Source organism: Nipponia nippon, unplaced genomic scaffold (genome assembly GCF_047370975.1).
Source record: "Nipponia nippon isolate SJK-2023a ecotype South Korea unplaced genomic scaffold, ASM4737097v1 scaffold_17, whole genome shotgun sequence".
Lineage (NCBI taxonomy): Eukaryota > Metazoa > Chordata > Aves > Pelecaniformes > Threskiornithidae > Nipponia > Nipponia nippon.
Genome location: NW_028262333.1, coordinates 1549534 through 1570893, shown reverse-complemented (window position 1 = coordinate 1570893; position 21360 = coordinate 1549534). Strand labels below are relative to the sequence as shown.

The window sequence follows — 21360 nt, the reverse complement described above, 5'->3', positions numbered from 1 at the left end:
CTGATCTGCACTGAGAAGTCCCAAAGCAGTGCGAAGACCGTCTACACGTACAACGTGAAATGTGGTTATGAAGAGCCCAGGATGGGACTGCAGGGGTGCTTTTCCCTCTCGTTGCTCTTACCTGCTCTGCAGAATCGCATTGAATTTGTTGGGTCCAACGTGAAAACAAAACCTGACCCTCAACTTCAGCATCAGCTGTTGGCTGAACTGAATCAGAGCAGAAAAGGCACAGGAGAGACAGGCAAAACATCCATTCAGTTTGTGTTTGCTGGCATCTGCGTGGCCGTTCACGGGAGAGGCAGGTTCACTTGCAATCTGAGGTCAATTCAACGGAGAGCCAGGACCGGCGGGTAGGGAAATTTCAGAGCGTTATATTGCTTGGACTCTGATTCTGGAATCACCGTGCTCTGCAGAGAGTCGTACTTTGTGGGCGGTGACTACGGTGCTATAATTACCACTGTAATTACACTGGCATGTTTCCTTCTTGGCGAGCCCCATGGAATTACAGTCCCGTTACCTGACCTGGGTTTCTGATAGTCCTCGCACAATGGGCGATAGCATTTTTTTTTGGCCTGGCCACAAGCTGGTAGGGTTAGTATGAATTGGAAGGCCAGGAATGCCAGGAATGCCAAGACAGTTTCTTCCAGAGAAAAAAAAAACGTTGTTAATGTCCACTTTGACTGCACCTATCACTCGTGGCTCCTTCAGGAGGTGAGGTGGAGGAGGAACCAAGGAGCCTGAACATCCAAAGAATCTCGCACCGCAAAGGAGAAGGACACCCTGGGACTAGCAAATCTCACCCATCTTTAACTTCTGCCTCACGTAACTGCATCATAAGCACACATAAGCTGGGTGTGTCCGATAAATATGTCAGCCATGACACTTAAACTTAATTAAAGTATTTGCATTGCGCTTTGGCATTAACATCGTAGTGGTAATTCTCACCTCTCCTACAGTTATTGCTTCAGGATTTGGCGGGTTCAAAACCGCAAAAACATCTCGTGTTGCCGGTGGAACCTAGTTCATCTCTGGGGTTTGATCCTGCCCATAACAAAGGACGCGTTCACCTTAAATTGTGTCAAACCAAGAGGACGCCGTATGTACCAGGCGGTCTTCTGGCAGGGGGACCCAGGTAACATTTTCTTGCTTTATATGAAAGCATGTTTTTCCCCAAATCAAAGAAGATTTCTGCAGAAGAGCTGTGATGAGTTTCCATGCTCCTCCGAGCAGGATCTGACGCGGCAGCCCTCGGTCGGGAGACGGAGCTCGCTGCGTCCCAGCAGGCCATTGTCTGGATGAAACCAGAGACTCCACTGCAAATCTTTTGCAGATTCTTCTTTGCTTTATAACACACAGTGGGATTCGGTTTTGGTGACTTCGCTGAACAATTCTCTGAAGCGAAGCCTCTTCTCAAAACTCTTTTCTCTAGTTTCTGATGTATTTTTCTCCCTGCTGATTTGGAGTCCGACCTGGGAACACGAGCGTTGCAGGGTGTTCAGCACTCCTCTGCGTCAAGCCGCAGCTGACTGAGGTAGCCACTTCACTCAAGGAAATTATTTGAGGTTTTCTGAGAGCCTCTTGACAGTAGGTAAAGATTGTTTCAGCTTGTGGGAGTGCCAGCTAGAACCCTTTATAACCTGAATGACACGTAATGTCATAAAAGCTCCTGCTAAAACTCACTCTGTCCTCTCAGGATGGCAATTTTGACGTCAATGTCTGTCTTTTCAGCCATCACATAGCGGCTCATCTGGGTGAGAACCAGCAAGTCGGAGGTTGCCTACAAGTGCCTCCTAACAGGAGTCCCTTCCCTGTATTATTTTAGTTAAGAATGTAACTCGGCATGTCTTGCAGAGCTCTTCCCCATTCTCTCAGGGGAAAAAAAAATGTACTGCTGTGAGAAAAGGGGAGAAAGAGATGCTTTTGGCCAGTGCTCTTATCTGGTGACTAAGCAGGCTGCAGTCTGATACGTCTCAATCCGAACAGGCTCATTTTGACGACCCTTTTGCACATAATTACCAACAGAGCTTCCATTTTTCTTTAGCGAGTGCAGTAGTCACAGAAATCATGACTGTTCGGCATTATCTGCCTTATATTAGTTGTAATCACATCACATTTTTGTTTATATCCACAAGTAATAAAAACCATGCATATCTTTAGTTTGACTTAAAGAATAAAGTAAATACATAATTCTGGCAAATTGCTTGGAATTACAGTTTAACGGCATCTGGTTCCGATATTCTGTAGTAAATTGTTGGCACCAACATTGCCACTTTTTTTTTTTTTTTTACTTGAACCAAAATGTTCTCAGAAACATGTGTTTTTCGTCCAACTTCCATGTAATCCATTTTATGAAGGCCGCAAAGCTTACGAAGTCTGAAACTTAAACTACCTGGGCAGAAGGGATTGTTTCTGGACACTCATTACACAGCTGATTAACTGAGGAATAAACAATTCTGGCATGCAACGTAGCGTGTCTGTTGTTTTGGCTTTTTGTCTCAAGGAGTTGTCTTTCTCGAAATACCTCCCCAGGTACAATGTGTACATTCCACCCTGTTTTGCTCACAAATTACATACCTCTCTTTTATGTCAAGTCCAATATAGCTGCACCAGGTTTTCTTATTCCACATAAAAAGTAACCAATTACTTGAGTAAATACCTGTTTTAAAAATATCACAGAGTGGTTTCCTGCTGCTCTGACTACTAAAACGTTCAGCAGGATTTCTGACCCTTATAAATCTTTCAAATAGTTCATATTTTATCAAAGAAGCCAGACCATCTTCCAACCTGGTGCATAACTCATTGAGACCATTTCTCAAATACTCGATTTTCACACAAGCGACCAGGAAAAAAATGGCTGTTTAATTTTTAATATAATTAGCTCTGACTTCTCTTGCATTTCATTCTCTGTGGCTTTATTGTCAACTTCTGCTTGTTCATCCTAAAAGCGACAGTTACCAGAGATTCAAAAATACTAAATCGATGATAGACGGGGGGAAAGTGGCTTAAAGCACAGCCCTCCGAAGCTCCCCAGCAGACATAGGTTTACTAAGCCTAGCAGGTTCTCCAGTGTCAAATCCCGTGGCAGTCACTGTCAGCAGCTTTATCCACACCACCCGAGAACCAACTTGTGGGAATTAAATCGGCACGTTCCCAGGGCAGGGCCCGCACCAGGGGGAACCGAGTCCCGGAGGCAGCGTCCCTCCGCTCTCCCGGACCACCTTCCCAGCAACGCTTTGCAGCTCTGGGCTGCTTCGTAATGATGCAGCATTTGCAAGTCAGCACCTTGCACGAAGCCCCGAGGTGGGGAAATTACCCAGGAGAAGAGGCAACAATAAATTCCCCGGTCTTGCTTATTTTCTCAAGTCTGATGAAATCCCATTGCGCTGCTGGGGCTGCACAGCACAGCGTACTCTAACTCTACTGCGAAACGCAGTTAGTCACAGATAAAAACCCAGGACCCAGACCTCGGCGCACCTTCCCCGCAGCATCCTCTTCCCTTTCGAAGTCGTCGGCCTCCCCGTCCCTCGTAACTGGGTGCGCTCGCTCTCCCCCTGCGCACCGGAGCCTCTCGCGCAGCATTCCTCAGCCTTCACCTGCCTCAAACGGCCTCGCAGGGACGCAGCCCTGTTAATAATCACAGAAGTAGCTCTTCTCCCCCAAAACCCCAAACAATTAAATGCTTCCTGTTTAAAGGTAGTTGCAAAATGCTCGTGCTACTGCTGGATCGTATAAAGTTTTAATCAAATTATGAAACGCTCTTAAAAAGCAAAACCTACATACGTTAGCTAAAGGGAACTCAAAAGTGTATTCCTAAAAGCCAACAGTTGCTCAAAACTGCTGGAAGTGGTGGCAATCCTCTCCGAAGTGTTGCTCCCCAAACACGTCGTCAGACGCCTCGCAGCCGGACGCCATCCTGCAGTCACCCTGCAAGCTCCCTGCTGCGGGAGCAAAGCTGCAGGCTCCGCGCCTCGGGATTCAGGCATCCCAGGTCTCCTGGAAACCGGCCTCCAAGTCACTGGAATTGGTAACCATTCTATAAAATTACCTGGCACTCAAACTGGCAGCCGATCGTGCTGCCAGGGAGCGAGTTCCACCGCGCTCCAAAAGATGCCAAATCTGCTAGAGCATGACTTGCGCATCGCGCGCGTTTCTCCTGACAGCGCCCACCTTCAAAGCGCCGGCGCAGCTTCTTGCCTGGCTGAGGCAGGGCTGAGCGGGATCGCATCCCAGCCCGGGGGCTCCCGGGCGAGTGGCCCTGGCAAGCAGCGGGGCACCCTGCGGCCCCGAGTGCCACCGGCCGCCCGGCGATGTCCGCCGAGGTGGGAAAGGCGCAACGTGCTGACAGCCGGCAGATTTCTTCACCAAATAGTGACACGAGGGGGTGCTATTTTAGGCACGGTTTAGGTAAGGAAAAGAGACGTGAAAATAACCTTGGATGGCGTAATTAATGCAACATGGGCCGAGGGGGAGGCGAGCCGCACCGGGGCGGCCCGGGCTGCGTGGCTCGAAGGACACGCTCTGAGAAGTGACGAGACCCGGCCAGAGAAGGCGACCAGAGGGAGGAACGCGGGGTCTGGCGCACGGAGGATGCGTGGAATTCCTCAAAGTCAAAATTGCAAAACCCATCTGAACATGGTAACTTTAAAAAGAGGCAGAAAGATGGATGAGGAATGGCTGCAGGAGGGCATCAGACCGAAAACAGCAAGGGAAGAGGCACCAGGAGAAAGCACAATCTGTGAGGCACAAGAAAAAAATTGAAATATATATTATATGCATAATACAAATTTGCTGGTTAGGAACAGTACATTGGTTGTTACCCCCTCTGACAGAGAAAAACTGCTGTCCCTTAAATTCTCCTGCCCGTGCTCCCTCTGCGCTGCTCCCGAGTTCGTTCAGTCCCTGGTCTTTGAACGCTGGAGATGAGAATTGTTAAAGTCGAGCTACTCAGACCTAGCAAAGGCAATTAAAGAGCAAAACTCTTCCGCAGTATAAATAGTAAGAGAACAAGGACAAAAGAAGGGCCACCAGGCACTCAAGTGAGGTAAAAATGAAGAAGAAAAACCTATTCCTTTAATGGCCCTGTTGTCAAAAGGGGCAGAGCCCATCGCAGGGGCACGGGGGCTTTGCAGACATCCGCGCTGGCACAGCGAGCTCCTCAGAGGAAGGCTGCAAGTTGCAGTGTACAAGGCAGCAGCGTGTTGATAAAAGGGAATTTCCACATGAGCTTGGCACCACCATTAGGAATTTCAATCTTAAAAAGATGTTTCGAAGTCAAACCCTAAAGAACGATAAACTTTGCACCGCTCAGACCCGGCAAAGCAACCTCCTGGCCTGGGACAAACCCAGGGAAGGCCGAGGCGAGCGGAGCTGGCGGGGGCTGCTCGGGGGGTGTCAGACCGTGCCTGCTGGTGCAGAGCCGTGGAGCCATCGTCCCGCGGCGCGGTGTCACGTCCCGCCGAGGAGACCCTTGCTCGGGGAGGTGTGAGTGGATTTCCTCAAGTGCATTTTGACAGCTGTGAGGGAGCGGGCGGCGGCAGCAGCTGGAGCCATTCCTGGCTGCCCCCCCCCGCGGGACCCCCGCCCGGGCCCCGGGGCTCGGGGGCGGCCGGGGGCGGCCGGGGGCGGCCGGAGCCGCCTGGGGCCTGCGGGCTCTGATGAAACGCGCGATGTGCATTACGGCAGGGCAAGGGGAGGCACGGCCGCCCCCTCCCCGGCGAGCGCGGCGCTGCTCATCCCCGGCGAGGGGTTTTCCTGCGCCCCCCGCCCCGCTCCGGCTGCCGGCCACAAGGGAGCCGCCCGCGGGGGGCTCGGGGGGGCTCGCAGGGGTGATGCTCTCCCCCCGGTGATGGCGGGGGGGTCACGGAAGGCAGCGCCGAGCCCCGCTCTCCCGGCCGGCTCCGCACTCGGGTACCACGTGTCCCCCCCCCCGGTGATGGATTTGGCCCAAATCCCCTCGGAGCTCGCAGGGTACAAAAGCCCGGGGGGGGGGGGGGGCGAGGGGGGAGTGGAGAGTTTCCAAGAAAGTCAGCGCAATAGCGGCTTCGGAGAGGCATTTCTTTCTTTCTTTCTTTTTCATCAAGTCTTGCCGTGAGGAGCCGGTGCCGCAGGCCGGCCGGGGCGGGCAGCCGGCTCCGGGCACGGGCCCCCCCGCCGCAGCGAAGTCGCCTCCCCGGCCCCGCGGCTGCGGGGGCCCCGCCGCCCCCCCGCTCCCCCCCCCCCCCCCCCGCAGCAGTGCGCTTGTCCAAACCCCGCTTTTTCACCTTTTTTTTCTTTCCCCCACCCCGCCGCCCATCCCGCCGCGGGGAGCCACCACCCCCCCCCCCGCCGGGGTGCGGTCCCTGCCCGCTGCCCCCCGCACGCCCATCCCCCGCGGCGCGGCGGGGGGGCCGGGGGGGGCGGGAGGCTGCAACCTGCCGGCGGGGCCGGGCCGGCCCCCGGCGGGCGGTCGGAGCCGGGCGGCGGCTGCCATTGGCCGCGGCGCGGAGCGACACCTGCTCGGCTCCCTCATGCGAGTGACACCGGGGCTCGGCGGGGATATTTGAGGCACCCTCCGGCGCCGCCGCCGCCACTCCGCGCTCGCCGCCGCGCCGGGCACATGCGGTTCGCGGGGCCGCGGCGAGGAGCGCGCCGGGCCCGGGTGCGGCACCCCGCGGGGGAGGACGCGGCGGCGGCGGCGGCGGCGGCGGGGGGAAGGCGCGACCATGTGCGCGGAGCTCCGCGGCGAGCTGCTGGCCCTGGCCCTGGCCCTGCTGCTCGCCGGCGCCCGGGCGGCGGCGGGGACTGAGGCCACCCACCCGCCGGAGGGGCCGCAGGACCGGACCCCGCCGCAGAAGGGGCGCCTGTCCCTGCAGAACACAGGTACGGGGGGCGGCGGGGGGCGCGACGGGGGCCCGCGGGTCCCCCCCCCGCTCCTGGAGCGCCGGGGAAATCGCCGCCGGGAGTCCTGACAGGCGCTTGCTGTCGGTGTCCGACTGTCAGGCATAAATCATCAGCGGAAATAAGAGCTCGCTCCTAATTACCTTTAAAGCCCGGCTTTGCCAAGCACGTGTTGCCCTTGCAACAGCCGCGGCCCCGCTCCGGGCCGGGCAGCCGCGCCGGGCGCGGGGTCGGTGCCGAGCGGCCCCGGGGCCGGCGGGGAGCCCTGGGGAGCCCGGCGGGGCCCGGCCCGGCCCGGGGATGCTGCCGGCCGCGGGGATGCGGGGCTGGAGCTGGGGAGGAGAAAGTTTCTCGGCGCAGCGGTTGCAGCCGTGTCGGGGGGGGGGGGGCGGACGGGGACGGGAGGGAAGGGGAAGCGGCTGGAAGTGACTGGTGCTCTGCCTCCTCCACAGGGAGTCGTGCAATGATGCAACGGACCGGGGGTTTCTCTCCTCCTCTCCCGCCCCCTGCGCTCCCTCCCCCGGGTATTATCTGCCTAGAAAGAGAGAGCTGAGGCGTGCACTTTGCTGGATCGCTTCCCAGCCGTGCAAAGAGAGAGCGCGGGATCCAGACGCTTCCCTTCCCCCCCCCCCCACCCCCCCTTGTTTTTCTTTTTTTTTTTTTTCTACTTTTTTTTTTTTTTTTAACACTCTCGCTGCTGCGAGACGTGTTTAAACACACACGAGCAGGAATGCACGAATGCCCATTAGGGACTGCCACATGTGAATCACGGCACTGTGCAGTTCTCAGCACGCTGGAGCCAGGACATGTGATCCGGCGAGGGCTTTGCATCCGGATGCCAACACAAGCACCACAGCCGAGCTCCCGGCCCCAAAAAAGCCCAGCTCCGCGCTCCGCAGCGCTCCACAAAGAGCTCCATTTTCCCCCCCGCCGCGCCTCTGTCTTGGCGCAGCTTTGCGCGGGTGGCCGAGACAATCCCGTGTCCGTCTGTCCGTCCGTCCCCCCCCCCCCCCGCGGGGCTGCCGCGTCCCCCCCAGCTGCGCTTCGGGGCAGGTAGAAGGGAGAAAAAAAGGAGGAAAAAAAAAAAAAAAGAGAAAAAAAAATGCAATAAAGGCAGCGGCAGCGCCTCGGTTTGGGGCTGGGGGGTGATGCGAGCCCCGCTTCGCCGCCCGCGGCTCCCCTCCGCCCGCAGCGGGCCGAAAGCGGAGGGAAAGTTGCTGGGAAGGCTCGGGAATGGGCCGCATGGCAGGGGGGGAGGCCGGGAATGCCGAAACGTGCTGCGGCGGGGAGGGGGATTAGGCCGGCTCCCAAGGGCGAGCTTTAATTAAAGGTACCACCAGGGCACAGAGCACGGCAGTTCTTAGCATCCTCAGTTCTGGTCTAAAAGCTGCCCCTGTTTAACTTTATCCCCAGGCTTTTTCAGCAACCACCTTCCCTCTGGCAGTACTACTACATCCATTTTTTTTTAAAGGACCAGACGCTGTCTTGTTAAGAATTAGATTTGGGGTATTTTTTTTTGGTAAGTGAGTATTAGACAGCATTTCTTACAGCATTACATAACATCTGAAAGGGCAGAATAAACACGTATGTAATGGCCAGCTCCACCAGATCTATTTTACCTGCTACATATATAAATACATATATTTGCCATCGATTTCTGCATAGGTGAGGACATAGTTGCAGCTTTATGCAACGCTCAGTGCAAAGGACTTTATTTATCGGTGGGATTTTTGCCATTAACTTGGAAGCCATCACGACAGGGGAAACCCAGCGGTCTGTAAAAAACATAATGCTCAATCACCAGAAACCAGCTCCAAGTACCAGAAATGAGAAATTTTAGCTGGCTAGGTCCTGGGCTTCGTGTTTTGGTACTTAAATTTGATGGGGGACTTTGTACGAGTCAGACAGCAAAAATCATGCCCATCCTTTGCTCCTGAGGAATGCAAAAGCGTTAGACAGTTCTCAAGTGAAACAGCTTGACGTAAGCATAGTGGATTTGGCATTTACTTCTTGGCTATCACTTTCATAACATAATACACCCAAGTTTTGGCCTAATTTCTGCAAAAAGTGGGCATGCTGTGGGTACAATAACTGTTGTCACATGTGTTTTTTCGTTTGAACTGATGATGTTAGCAAAATAACTCTTTCCCTCCCCACCCTCCCCACCACCAGCTTCTATGAACAGTTCTTCAAATTAACTGTAATCAATGCTCATTCTAGCTGAAATCCAGCACTGCCTGGTTAATGCTGGCGATGTGGGATGCGGAGTGTTTGAATGCTTTGAAAACAATTCTTGCGAGATCCGAGGCTTACACGAGATCTGCATGACATTCCTGCACAACGCTGGAAAATTCGATGCCCAGGTAACGCAGGGAAATGTCCTACCTGTCTGCTTGCTTCCAATATACACGTGGCATGTACTTGAGTTCTTTAACACATCTTTGGCAAAAAAAGTTAACTGTTACGGAGCAAATCTACTTTTGCACGTGACCAGCTTCAACAGGAATCTTCCCGAGGGCCCAGACTCAGACCCAAGAACGGGAACAGCAGCGGACAGGCGCTCTGCAGCCACAGCTCCCTGCGATCGCTTCTCCCTCCTGTACCCAGGATGACTAAATCAGGACGCTAACGTAGCTGAACATGGTTTTCAGAAACAGTAAGCGGCTTAAGCTTTTACACCGTGTTTGTTCAAAGCCGACTCTGAAATGCAGCTTGGGCACCCAGTTCACCTAGACGTATCGAAATATTTCCCGATGTGCAGTTAGTAAAGCAGGTCCTCAAGACTTGCACACGACCAGTACAGGCAACCTCCTAAAGCTGCTGTAGTCAAATAAGTCTTTGGATCAAGCACTGACGTTAAAATACATTACTGACATGGTATGCGGTATTAAGTTTGTCTCCTTCATTTTCTCCCCAGACCATTTTTGCATCATTGAGACATCCTGTTATTATGTCTTGTAAACCTCCTCTCCCGTTTCAGCATGGAGGGAAGAGAACATGACGACGGGCCAGCAGCATTTGGCTTGACCAGGCAGTTCACAGTATAACTTGACCAAAAGCACCAGCCTCATGGCACTGTTAAAAGCACGGTGTAAAGCAGAGCTGTCCTGAGGATTCAGCCTGTTCCGTGAGGGATGGTGGGACCACCCAGTAGGACGCACTTTTGAAGTGCTGGAGTCTGAGGCTCAAATTCTCAAGGACGTACAAAGGTCTGGCGAGCCATTAAAATGGGAACCGCTTCTTCTGCGGGTATCTGAAAACCTTCAGCTTAATTTCCAAGTGGCTCCCAGAAAACGTTCCTTTATTTTTGCACAATATTCTGTCACTGAACAAGGTCGAGCAAAGAAGCAGGCCCTGCTGGGAGGGGAGGGAAGCGTGCCCCCGAGGCTGAGCGTAGCCACTGCCGCCTGTCCCCCAGGGTCCCCAGCTATTGCCAGTCGCATCCAGCCCATTCCGGGTCCAGGCTGTCTCCGTTGCAGTGCAGAAGTACTAAACCCCTGGAGCTTTATTTAATGCAGAGGTGACTTCAACCTCTGCTAGGACATGGCTTTTCATGGCTCATCTCTGCTATCTACAGTTATCTCAGGCTGCATTAAATGACAAGACTAACACTGGCCATTTTCTGTTCTCTGCTTTCTGCTCTCCTTCTTTCCCTCTGAAACCTGAGAATTGATGGCCGGTTTGATTCGCATAGGAATTTTCTTTTTTTTATCCTTATTTGCCTAATGTGCTGTGCACGTTTGTTACTGAAGGGAAGGGCAAGCCAGTGCCTTTGGTAGAGGGAACAGAAGGGGATGATGACGGAAGCAGTTCTTTGATCAGCAAGAAACATTTCTGGCTTGAAACAATTTGGGGACAAAATCTGCTTGCAGGTCTGGGTGAATCTTAGTGAATGTCAGTGGAGCTGTGCCAGCGTACTCTTTGGATAAAGGTTAATAAGAATGTGGTCTTCATGAAGCGCTTGTGTGAAATAACCTGAAGCTCACGAAGAGACGGAGGCAGCGCAGGAAGCTTCCCCGCACCGATGGCTCGGCAAAGCAAAGGGCGCCTGAGCAGAGCTGTCAGACCGCGCCGCACACACGGTGTACGGCAGCTGTAGTACCGGGTGGCGAAGGGAGACGGGGAAGGGGTGGTTTTGGTGCCCGCTAAGCGACTGAACGAAGGAGTCGCAAACAGGGGTTAAAGAGATGCTGCTAAAGCAGCTTTCCTGCAACTTACTTTTTTTAGTTTCTTGATTTTTTTAATCTCACTCAGAATTTCTGGCAGCAGACAGGCATCAAGACACTGTAGGATTATTATTAGTGCTGATTTGAGTCCCTCTCTGAGGAAGTGGTAGCAGAGAGAGTGCTGACGGATGGGGAACGGGGCAGGTGCCTATAGACAGTGCATCCATGTCTGTGAGTTTGCAAACTAATTTTAAAATTAAAAAAGCCTAATTTGCAGTTGCTGAATGGGTATCTGCATGTGGTCCTGGGGACCTCAGCCCTCTCCGTGTGTGAACCTGCTGTGCTGACACCCCAGAAGCGAACAAAGCCAGTAACTCAGGCATTCAGTTATTTCAGGGTGCTTACTTTTGCCCTTCCCTTGCTGGGCATTCGGCTGTTGGGGTAGAGGAAACCTCAATGCCAGTGGGAAGCCCTGTGAGTTCAGCTGCCCTGGAATAGCAAGGCCAGGTAACTTGGCGTGAGCTTTAAGGGCAGAGAAACCAAGAGAAGAGGGGGACAAGCCATGAAGTGGTACCCTTAGCAATCTAATAACCCTTGACATTGCCCTGCAGAGGAGCAGCTAGCTGGGCATAAATCAGCTGCTGTGCTTAATGGACAAAAATACAGACCTACTCCATTTCTTTTCTTCTCAGGGAAAATCCTTCATTAAAGACGCTCTGAAGTGTAAGGCTCATGCCTTGAGGCATAAATTCAGCTGCATCAGCCGTAAGTGCCCTGCCATTAAAGAGATGGTGTTCCAGTTACAGCGGGAGTGCTACCTGAAGCATGACCTCTGCTCCGCTGCCAAGGAGAACGTCCAGGTCATTGTGGAGATGATTCACTTCAAAGACCTGCTGCAGCATGAGTAAGTGCCTCCGCGCTGGTGCAGTCAGAGGCGTGGGAGCTCCTTCCAGGAGCACGATGGTGCCAGCGGGCTGTGCATCTGCCCGAGAGCTGTTTCACCTCCTCCTGGCCTTAAGCACGTCTTGTTTTCCCATGTACCAGACCAAGGTAATGCTTTCTTCGCAGGGGCCCTCGAAGAGTAGGTTATTTACGAAGGGCTAGATGTGGCTGTGGAAGGGAGTGAAACGGGTTGAAGTTGGGTCCGGCTGTCTCTGTGGTCCTTTAGCAAATACAGCGTCAGTGTCTGCTGTTTCCAGAGGCACCTCACAATGTCTCCGTGCTTTCTGAGCTCAAAGGCACCGTTCCGGACCCCAGTATCTTGTTAAAGATGACAGCTAGAGGAGAACGGGGAAGAAGGTCTATGCAAAGTTGTCAGTAAGATGATAATTTCTTCTTTAAATACGTACTTTCAAATGTCTTGTAGTTAATTGTCCCTGAAAGAGCTGCAGTCCCCCAGGTAATCTCCCATTCATCTTATTCCTTATTAATCTCAGATGCTTTTTAATAAAACATGGAGGTGTACAAAGTGTAGGCACAAGTCAGATTTTGAGGAGTTCATCCCTCTGACGGGGAACACAGCTGCCCTCCGAGGAATGGCAGGCGTGAATCCTATTTGGAGTTGATCAAAGCTGCTACATGACAGCAACAAAGCAGGCACAAGCTGTTTGTACCAACTCTTTGTGCACAGATGCAAAAATCGGAGCCTGTTTTTCTTGCAGGTGAACATCTCGCTCCCAAACAAGAAGGCTGAGCCGCAGCCTGGCAGCCGGCTTACCTTAGAGCATCTTCCTGCCACGCCTCTGTGCCTCCTTGTCCCTAGCGGATATTAGCACAGAAACCCCAAATCCCAGTCAGCATGACAGATGCTTTTTTTTTTTTTACAGAATCATTTCTTCTGGACTTTTAGCCTTGCGTTTTCATTGGTCTCCAAAGGAGCTATGCCCCAGTTCCCTCACTTTCTGTTGAAAACCACCCCCCTAATGCTTAAGCTGCAGTTGCAGAGAGATGCTTTGATGCCAGTTTGCTCTGAAATGCAGAATGGTTTGCTGTGGTTTGCACGAGCTGAACACAGTGGCCTGAAAGCAAGGCCCTTTCCATGGACATTCCTGAGGCCGGGATCAAAGGCATGGCTGGTGGCCATTTTCAGCATCTCACGGAGTCGGAGCTTAGCTTTCCTATGCGGGACTCCCCAGATAGAAGGCAGCCAGCCTCCTCCCTTCCCCTAAATTTAGCGACCATCTCTGAAGCTTTTGAACTCAGGAACTTGTTCAAGATCAATAGGCAAGTGTGGCAGAGCTGGAAATAAAATCACGTCTGCTGACTTGCAGCCTTGTGCTCAGTTCAGGTACTATGGGCAGGCCAGCTGAAACGCAGAAAGTAAAACAGCGAAGGAGAAACGGGCCAGTATTAATCCGCAGGGCTCTGGCAGACTCTGAATACCTGAAATATTTGGCAGCTGAGCCACTTTTTAGTCATAGCGGCAGCCTTTTTCTTCCGAAGATTTTTGCAAAGGTTATGCCCAATTTCAACAACTGATTTATCTTTTTTTTTTTTTTGCCTCCTTCTGCTGGATCACTTTGTATGCGATGGGCTCGGTTCTCTCTCATCTCCTATTTTACATTTAAAACAAAAACTAAGAGCGGGGAAGCAAGTGGCAGCTCTCAGACTTGTTCTCTGACTATCTTATTCTGCCCGTGTTCTCCCGAGGAGTGCTGAGGAACGCGGCCGGGCGGTGAAGCCTCCTGAGTCAGCTGCGGTGGGGTGGGGGTCAGCCCGTTTGCTATGGTGGAAGTGGTGACAGGCCCTGGCAGATCCGTCGCTGCTGCATTCCAAGGAACTTTTTTTAAATGGCAGAAACAATCCAAACATGGGAAATATTTTGAGATAGGGGAATAGGTGGCTCTCCAAGATTAGTCATTCGAAATGAGTTTCAGCAGTTGGGCAAAGTAAAATCAGGGTAGTGTCAGACGCTGATTGCAGTCTCTTGGTTTTCCTCGTCTCTTCTGACTTAGTTCATGGGAAGAGATTTAGACTTGTCCGCAGCCATCGGAGCTGGTGGACGGGATGCCTACAACCACGGCTGCGGACCCCAGGCACCTCTCCACTTGCACTGTGGAGGGTTCCTACCGCGGAAGACTTCTCATCACGTCCTTCTGGGCCTGCTAGCCGCTGAGCGGTTGTGTCAATAGACAACATCAATATTGACCCACAAAACTTGTGACCGCAACTATTGTAAAGTCGCTGCACCGGGTGAGCCGTGGCTGAGGAGGCCGAAAGCGCCTGCGCTCGGGCTGCCTTGTGCTGTGGGGGCACGGAGGGATGGGTGGGAAGCAGAAACGGTATTGGGCCAGGGCTCGCTTGGAGTCCGTGTTTGGCTGGGAAAAGGTATATACAGAAAGCTGTACTCGACTCTGTAAGGAAATTAAGAAAAAAAAACTTGGTGTGGGAAGAAATAGTGCCACCAGAGTGGATTTCCATGTGTCTGAGCTCTGTGCAGTCAGATCCTCAGTCCGGATGGGATCTTGCTTGTGGTGGAGATCACCTGCTGCTTCAGGGAAGGCTAAAGATGATGAGAAAAGCCAGAGAAGCTCTAGCTGAGTACCTGTTGCTCGTCGCAGAGGTGAGGAAGAGCCTCCCTCTGGCAGAGGAGTGACCGGTGCGGGCTCTGGACCAGCCTGGAGACAGCAAGCTGTCTGATGAAGTTGCTGGCTCCGGACACGAGCGGGTTTCCTTTATCGTGTATCCTAACAGCGATGAAGGGGCATGGAAAGGGAGAGAGGCAGGTGTGAGAGAGCGGTTCTTCCACTTGACAGCCCCATTTGCCAAGCGCGTAGACCTCATGTATTCCTCTGGTGGACATGACGGTTCCCCCAGAGCATCTCCGGTGGGGCAGCAACCAAGGCAGATCCAGCCCTTGAATGAAGCTTCGTTTGACAGGATGCCATCATGCACGTTTCGGACAGCGATATGGCCAATTATAATATAACGTATTGCGTAATAAACACGTGTCGCAGAATCGCTCTGCAAGGCTGCCGTGGCAGCGGGTAGCAGGGGGCTCCCGCTCCTGAGCTGTGCTGTGCACAGGGGAGGGTAAGGCAGAGAGGCCGTACGCTTGCTGACTGAGAGAGAACCCTTATATATTTTTTGACTCTCCTCTCTCTTTCCCTTACCTCTAGGCCCTACGTTGACCTAGTGAATATCCTGCTCACCTGTGGTGAGGAGGTGAAAAAGGCAATAACAAGAAGCGTCCAGGCCCAGTGCGAACAGAACTGGGGAAGTCTCTGCTCCATCCTTAGCTTCTGCACCTCGACTGTGCACGGTGACACCATCCTGGGTCCCGAGAAGAAGCCGGGTGAAGCCAGCAAAGCTGCTGCTGGCCGCGGGGACATGCTGGCCCACTCCGACTCCGACCACAGGGAGAGCTCCCGAGCATCGAAGGGCGAGAGAGGTACTAAGGGCCACTTGAACGCCCATGCCCGGGTGAAAGCTGGGGGCCACGGTCCCAAAGGGGCACATGGGATCATGGACCGGGCAGACGAACTGTCCGACTTCTCTGACATCCGGAGGTGAAAAAAGGCACCAACTCCCCGTTCCCCTCATCCTCCCCCTCCACTGGAAACCTCCTCCGTTGAGTCCCGTCTTCCCGTCTATGGACATTCCAAAGCATTTCCCATTCAGAGGTCAAGCACAGGGCATTGCAAGATATATATGGACCTCAGCAACAGTGTATATAGTAGCAAAGGGAGAGCAGTGGCAATGGGTTATCAATCCAGCAAACTTGACACTCGAGCAGCCACCAAACGTGGCAAAATGTCTCCGACTAAATTCTTTTCCCCTTTTTTATGAAATGGACATCGGCTGAAATTTAGGATCTTGTTTGGGGGTTGTTGGGTTGTTTTGGGGGTTTGTTATTTTTTCTCTTGGTCCCCTTGGCTGGGGAGAAGGTTCCAAGAGGGCTCTGCCAGATTGCATGTGGCCGCTTGTGGCTTAGCACCTCCGAAGGTTTAGGGCGCAGCCTTACAGCAGATGGCTGAATTCCAGGGGGATTTGGTTTCTGCCTGTGGCTGAGAACGCAAGAGCTCAAGGCTCTCTATGTGACACTCTGATGAAATAGCTACCCGGTCTCTCGCACAGGAACCGTGCGGTCGGGAGCTCCGCCGCTTTCTCTTAACGACCTTCTGAGCCATTGTTCCCATCGGGGTGATGCTGCCCAGTTTAAGTGCCCCCTGTTTCTTTTTTAACCACTGCACAACTTGACACTTGCTAATCCAGTCCCGTCAGCGTATCAAAGGCAAGTAGTCAGCTTCCAGACAAGGCAATGTGACTGTTACGACTCGCACAGTATGGAGGACCCCCAAGAGTATGCTCGCGGACCTCTAAGAACCCTGTGCATAGTCTCTGCTTACACCTGCCCGCTCAGTGGTACAGGTCCTGCACCCGTATGGACAGCCCAAGCTTAAAAGGTCGGGCGTAGGCTCGGACAGCGAAGGACCCCACGTACTTAGTTCTTCTGTAGGGCCGCGTTGAAGGCCCATCAGAAACGCATCTCTCCTTAGCAGCAGCATGGCGTGCGTTGCTGGGATGTGGAGCCCCGCTCTAACCTGCCTATCAGCTGTGGTTTAGCCAAATGCCAAAGATATGGAGAGGGGGTTGGCTTGGTTTTTTTAATTGCCATGCAGATAACGGCCACCAGTCTCTGCAGAATGAGTTCCTAAAGATGAAGAGTGTCAAGAGCTTATTGTCTCTAAGCAGTTTTCAGTGTGAATGAGGTGTTCGGACACATCTCTCCTACCCCCTATGCAATTGTAATTCTCAGGTTGCAGATCTGCAATCCTACATCCCCAGATCTTGTACTGGAAATGGAGGTTACAGCACCCACGGGGACAGAAGGGTGAGCTCTTCGGCTTCCTCTAGAGAAAAAGCGAGTTTTCTTAGAAAGTGGGAATCACACCAGGGATTTGAGCCTTCTCATTTAGAAAGTTTGGGAGGAAAGCTGTGGGGGCAGGAAGGCAGTTCAGTAGAGACAGAACGTACCCAGTGAACTAACGTACGTCTTGTCGCATGGTGGGAAGGAGCTGTATAAACAGTAGAGGGTGTTGGAACTTGGCTACAATTTCCAACTCAGATTTTAGTTACTGCTAAGTGAACACAGCTCCTAATAGCTATATTCAGGGTTTAATGCATGTATCCACCCGCAGAAGTTATAGGCGTTGCTTTTAATAGAAGCCACGTAGGAAGCCAGAGAGGACCGTTAAGTTGAAAAGGTGTGTCTCTATGTGATCGCCGGGTCTTTGTTTGAAGACATGACCTTGATCCTGCCTGATTTTAGCTAAGTTCTGTGTCAAAATTTTCATTCGACTTAATTGGGAAGAGGTGGGATCGGGGCAGGTACTGTAGCAGCAAAGACCACGCTGACCGGAGGAGCGGAGCTCCTGGCAGCGAGAGTGCCCGCCGCCCCGTTGGGTTGCAGCGCGGCTCTCCCGCGGACGGGGCACCCAGCCTGTCCCGCCGAGGAGCTTGCCAAGGTTTTGGTTGGGGCCTGCCTCTGATGGCCAGCTCCTCTGCTCCGAAAACTGAGTGGCTGCTGGTGGGACCATAAGAAGGTTTCTAGCGTGCCTCCACGGGTTTCCCGTGAGCGTCCTCTCCCCCTTGGTCGCCCAGAGCCACCACGAAGAACAAGCTCAAACCAAAAAGACAATCCAAGCGTTTTAGCAAAAAAAAAGAAAAAAAAAAAAAAAAGAAAAAAACAAACGCAAAACAGAAACAACTCGCTACCAACGTAACGTTCTTGCGTTGAACTAAAATAAAACCCCTCTCTCATTAGAGGCCTGATTCATCAATGGGAACCAAACATATAGATCTACATCCTTGAATGTCTCAGTCAACATATCACCTCAGCATGCATACAGTTTTATTTGTATTCATTCGTTCTGTGGGGAAAATTGTATATCCCCCTTGTTTAGGCAATGAAAATTTGGGGGGGGGTAGGGCAAGCTGTGGGCGGGAGGGATTTTTGTATAAGGCATAACTTTTTTTTTCCTCTGTGTGTGAAGATTTTATGTGTTCATCTACTGATTCCACATATGCTATTATTGTAAATATTTAACATTTCTATTTATTATAGTGTCTCCATTTAAAAAAGAACACTGCTGGCTATGATAATTTAAACGTACGTTATGACCTGTGTTGTATATATTCATGCCACTAGTATGTTTTTTTATGTTTAAAGCTGCGTAAATATAGTTTTATACAGTTCCATAATGTTATTGACAGCATAAATCATTTATTTATTGTTAAACCTTCTTTCATATCTAACAAATAGGGTGCGTTTTACCTGAGATTATTTTATTGTGACATCTACATAGCCTTAATTCTTTATAAAAAAGAGAGAAAAAGTCCGTTTAGATACTGTATGATGCTTTAATTAACGTTCCTTATGAACTTGCTGTTCATGAAGGAGGTTTAGCTTAAAAGCCAAGGTATGAATGTTTCCTTTACGCTTTGCATCTGGAATGAGCCTTGTTCTGGAATGGAAATACTGGGAGAAGCAAAATGCCTACTGGAAAAAGATAGCAGTAAACCCTGGAAAATGCTGTCCTAACTTAAAGTGCTGAACTAAAAGGAAGAAAAGAAAAGAAAAAAAAAAGACAAACTGTCCTTAATTCCAAATCTCTGGGAGAAAAACATACTAGTTTTATCTCATCTAGAATTTGCAGCCAAATAAGCTTGTAAAAAAAAGAAAACGCGTATGGCTTTAGACAAAGCTCTGTACCTTTCACACTATTATTTTCCTTAAACACTAATAAATGTTTTGAATAAGCCTGTGGCTGGGTTTTGCCTAACTGGAATTTCAGCTGCTGCGATAAGGGGTAAGAAAAGCCCTGTGGGGCAGGGCCAGCAGCCTGGGCCAAGGGGGGCAGAGGTAATCCGTCTGCTCGTCCCCCCGCGCCCGTCCCTTGTGCCAGCGGGGCGCGGGGCCGGGGCCAGCCCTTCCCCCTATACCAGGGAGAGCCGGCGCGGGGCAGAGACCTTGTCACCCGTGTGTCATTCCCCCGGGGGAGGCAGACGGCGCTGGCTGCTTGGCTGGGACCCGGCGGCTTGGTTTGAGGGTGGAAAGGGAGACGCAGAACAAACGGGAGGATGAAAAACACGGGGAGCAGAAGCTCCTGTCCTTCCCAGGCTCAGACAAAGCCTCTCTGCGTTTTGGGATGTTTTTCCTTAGCAGGCTCTGGCGACGGGGCTCACTGCAGCGTGTCAGAGCCACCTCATCTGCTTTGAACTCCTCTGCGCTCAGGTTAGGAAGGGAGTAGGGGGATGCAGGTGCTTAGGGGGTTTCTTCTTCTCACTGCCCTGACGATCTGGGTTTACAGAATCCCCTTGGAGGTGGCAGCGGCACCACGCGGTGCTCAGCCGGGCTGGCTGCGGGCGCAGCTCAGCATCCCCGAAGTGCATCCCTAAGGGCCGGGCCGGGGAGCTCGGCCGACCACGGCACCCGCCTGTGGGCCAGGCGTCAGCAGCCCCCAGCGCGGGGCCGAGGCCCCAGGCGCTGGATTTCAGCCAGACCCATTAACAAATACAACGGCAACGCTTCCTAAAAGCTGTAATAGCCGATAAGATTTGTCCTGCATGTATGAAAAGCCCGGTCGGTTCACGTAATAGCAAGAGTTACCCCTTCAAGATTTCACCTTAAAAACAGAGGACATCCATTTGGATCTCCACTGTCAGCTATTAATAATCCATTATTAAGTACCAGCCAGTGGCTCTGTACAGGGATGTAACAGGCACGTACAGCAGCCGTAATTCTCTCGGATCGCTCCATCACCATCCCAGCAATGATCAGATATCAAAATCTTAAATGCTTACTGGAGTTGCAGCAAAGGAGAAAAGCAAAAGCCTAAGATTTACAAAAAGCAAGCTGCAGAAACAGCACTTTGTGTTGTCTCCAAAGTCATTTTCATACAGCGTTGGGGTGTAGGCAGCAAGGGGATGGGGAAATGATGAGAAAGCACCTCAGAACATAAAGCACGGATTTTTTTTTAAGGCTGCTTCCATGAAAAAGCACATTTTTAACACTCCTCCTGTGGGGTTTAAAAATAACTAATCCAGTTGAAGCCTTTGGATGAGATGGGCTTCACAAGCCTAGATGTGATTTGCAGCAATCTAGGACCTGTAGCGTTTCTTTGCCTTCGGGTGCAACAGCTCTTTATAATCCTGCCACGGACTGCCATCGAACACCAACGGGAAAGTGGATCTTGTCAGCAGAGATGTGACAGAGTTTGGTGGGATGCGATCCCAGACCTGTGCTGGTGCTGGACCACTCGTTGGCATTAAAGATCCCACTGCATTTTTTTGGAGGAGCCGGTCCGCACCGTGGCTGTGATGCAGCTAAGGGAACGGCACTCTGCCCTCTCCCATCCTCCTTGCAATTTCAACTAGAAAAGTTATTTTTCATCTCCTGATGCGTAAAGTGGTGAGACTGCATTCTGCTCCAAAAAGTGGCCAGACATCAGTGATGGAGAAGTGACCCTGACCTTCCCCCAGGGCACCACGGCGCACAAAATAGCACAGTAAGTAACAGAGTGCTGACATCAAAAAAGTACAGAAGCACAGAGAGAAAAAGAAGCCCTGAGACTGCAGAGCAGGGATTCTGCATTGCACAATGCTGAGAAGTGTGTAACTTAAAATATGTTTAATACCAGCACACAAGTCTGCTTCAAGACTGGAGTGATCTTAGTTCAGTTTGGTCTGAGTCACTTTGCAAGCGAGGTAAGGCAAACCAAAGCAAGGCGATTCACATTGCAAACACACGTCCATACACAGGTCTCATCCAATCGAACAAATCCCACCGAGATTCATACATGTGGTCCATTTGGATTTATTCTCCTACGGGCTCCCTGTCTAACCTCCCAGAAGAACAAAATTAATTCCAGATATTGGCTTGCTCAGGCATACCAAAACATTTACAAATGTATATGGCAATTTACATATGTCAGCCCACATAGCGAGCTGAGTCAAAGCCACTGCCAGGGCTTCTGCGTCCGTCCTTACCGGTCCCTAGGCACGGCCCTTCGCCCCCCCCGAGCCCGCGCCTGGAGGTGCCAGGAGAGCCAAGGCAGCTCCACGGCAGCTCCCTGCGGCGTCACGCCGGATGAGCGGACGGCAGCGACCTTCCCAGGTGAGGGAACAGTTAAAGCTTGCCGGGAAGCCTCTCAGCAGTGCGTTTTTAAAGCTATTTCCTGACACCTCACCAGAAACACAAATCCCACTCAGTTTTCGCTGCTAGTTATGTTCGTGTTTCCATGCTCTCCCCGCAGACTCTCGCAGGAAAGGCTTCTCTCACACCTGCTAAAGTCACAAACTGCTGCACGCTTCCCCC

The 21360-nt window shown here is 52.0% G+C and overlaps 1 protein-coding gene across 1 annotated transcript; it reads left to right on the top strand.

Moving 5' to 3' along the window:
- The first annotated feature begins 6605 nt into the window (after positions 1-6605).
- STC2 (stanniocalcin 2) lies at positions 6606-18804 on the top strand. Its single transcript, XM_087754112.1, has 4 exons — positions 6606-6858; positions 9097-9239; positions 11735-11946; positions 15161-18804. Exons 1-4 carry the CDS (start codon positions 6702-6704, stop codon positions 15552-15554), a joined length of 906 nt encoding a protein of 301 aa, XP_087610238.1. The 5' UTR covers positions 6606-6701; the 3' UTR covers positions 15555-18804.
- The last annotated feature ends 2556 nt before the right edge of the window (positions 18805-21360 follow it).

Coding starts and splice junctions, on each gene's coding strand:
- STC2 (XM_087754112.1), top strand. CDS start 6,702: ATGTGCGCGGAGCTCCGCGGCGAGCTGCTGGCCCTGGCCCTGGCCCTG. Junction 6,859..9,096: donor CCTGTCCCTGCAGAACACAG/GTACGGGGGGCG, acceptor TGCTCATTCTAG/CTGAAATCCAGCACTGCCTG. Junction 11,947..15,160: donor AAAGACCTGCTGCAGCATGA/GTAAGTGCCTCC, acceptor CCTTACCTCTAG/GCCCTACGTTGACCTAGTGA.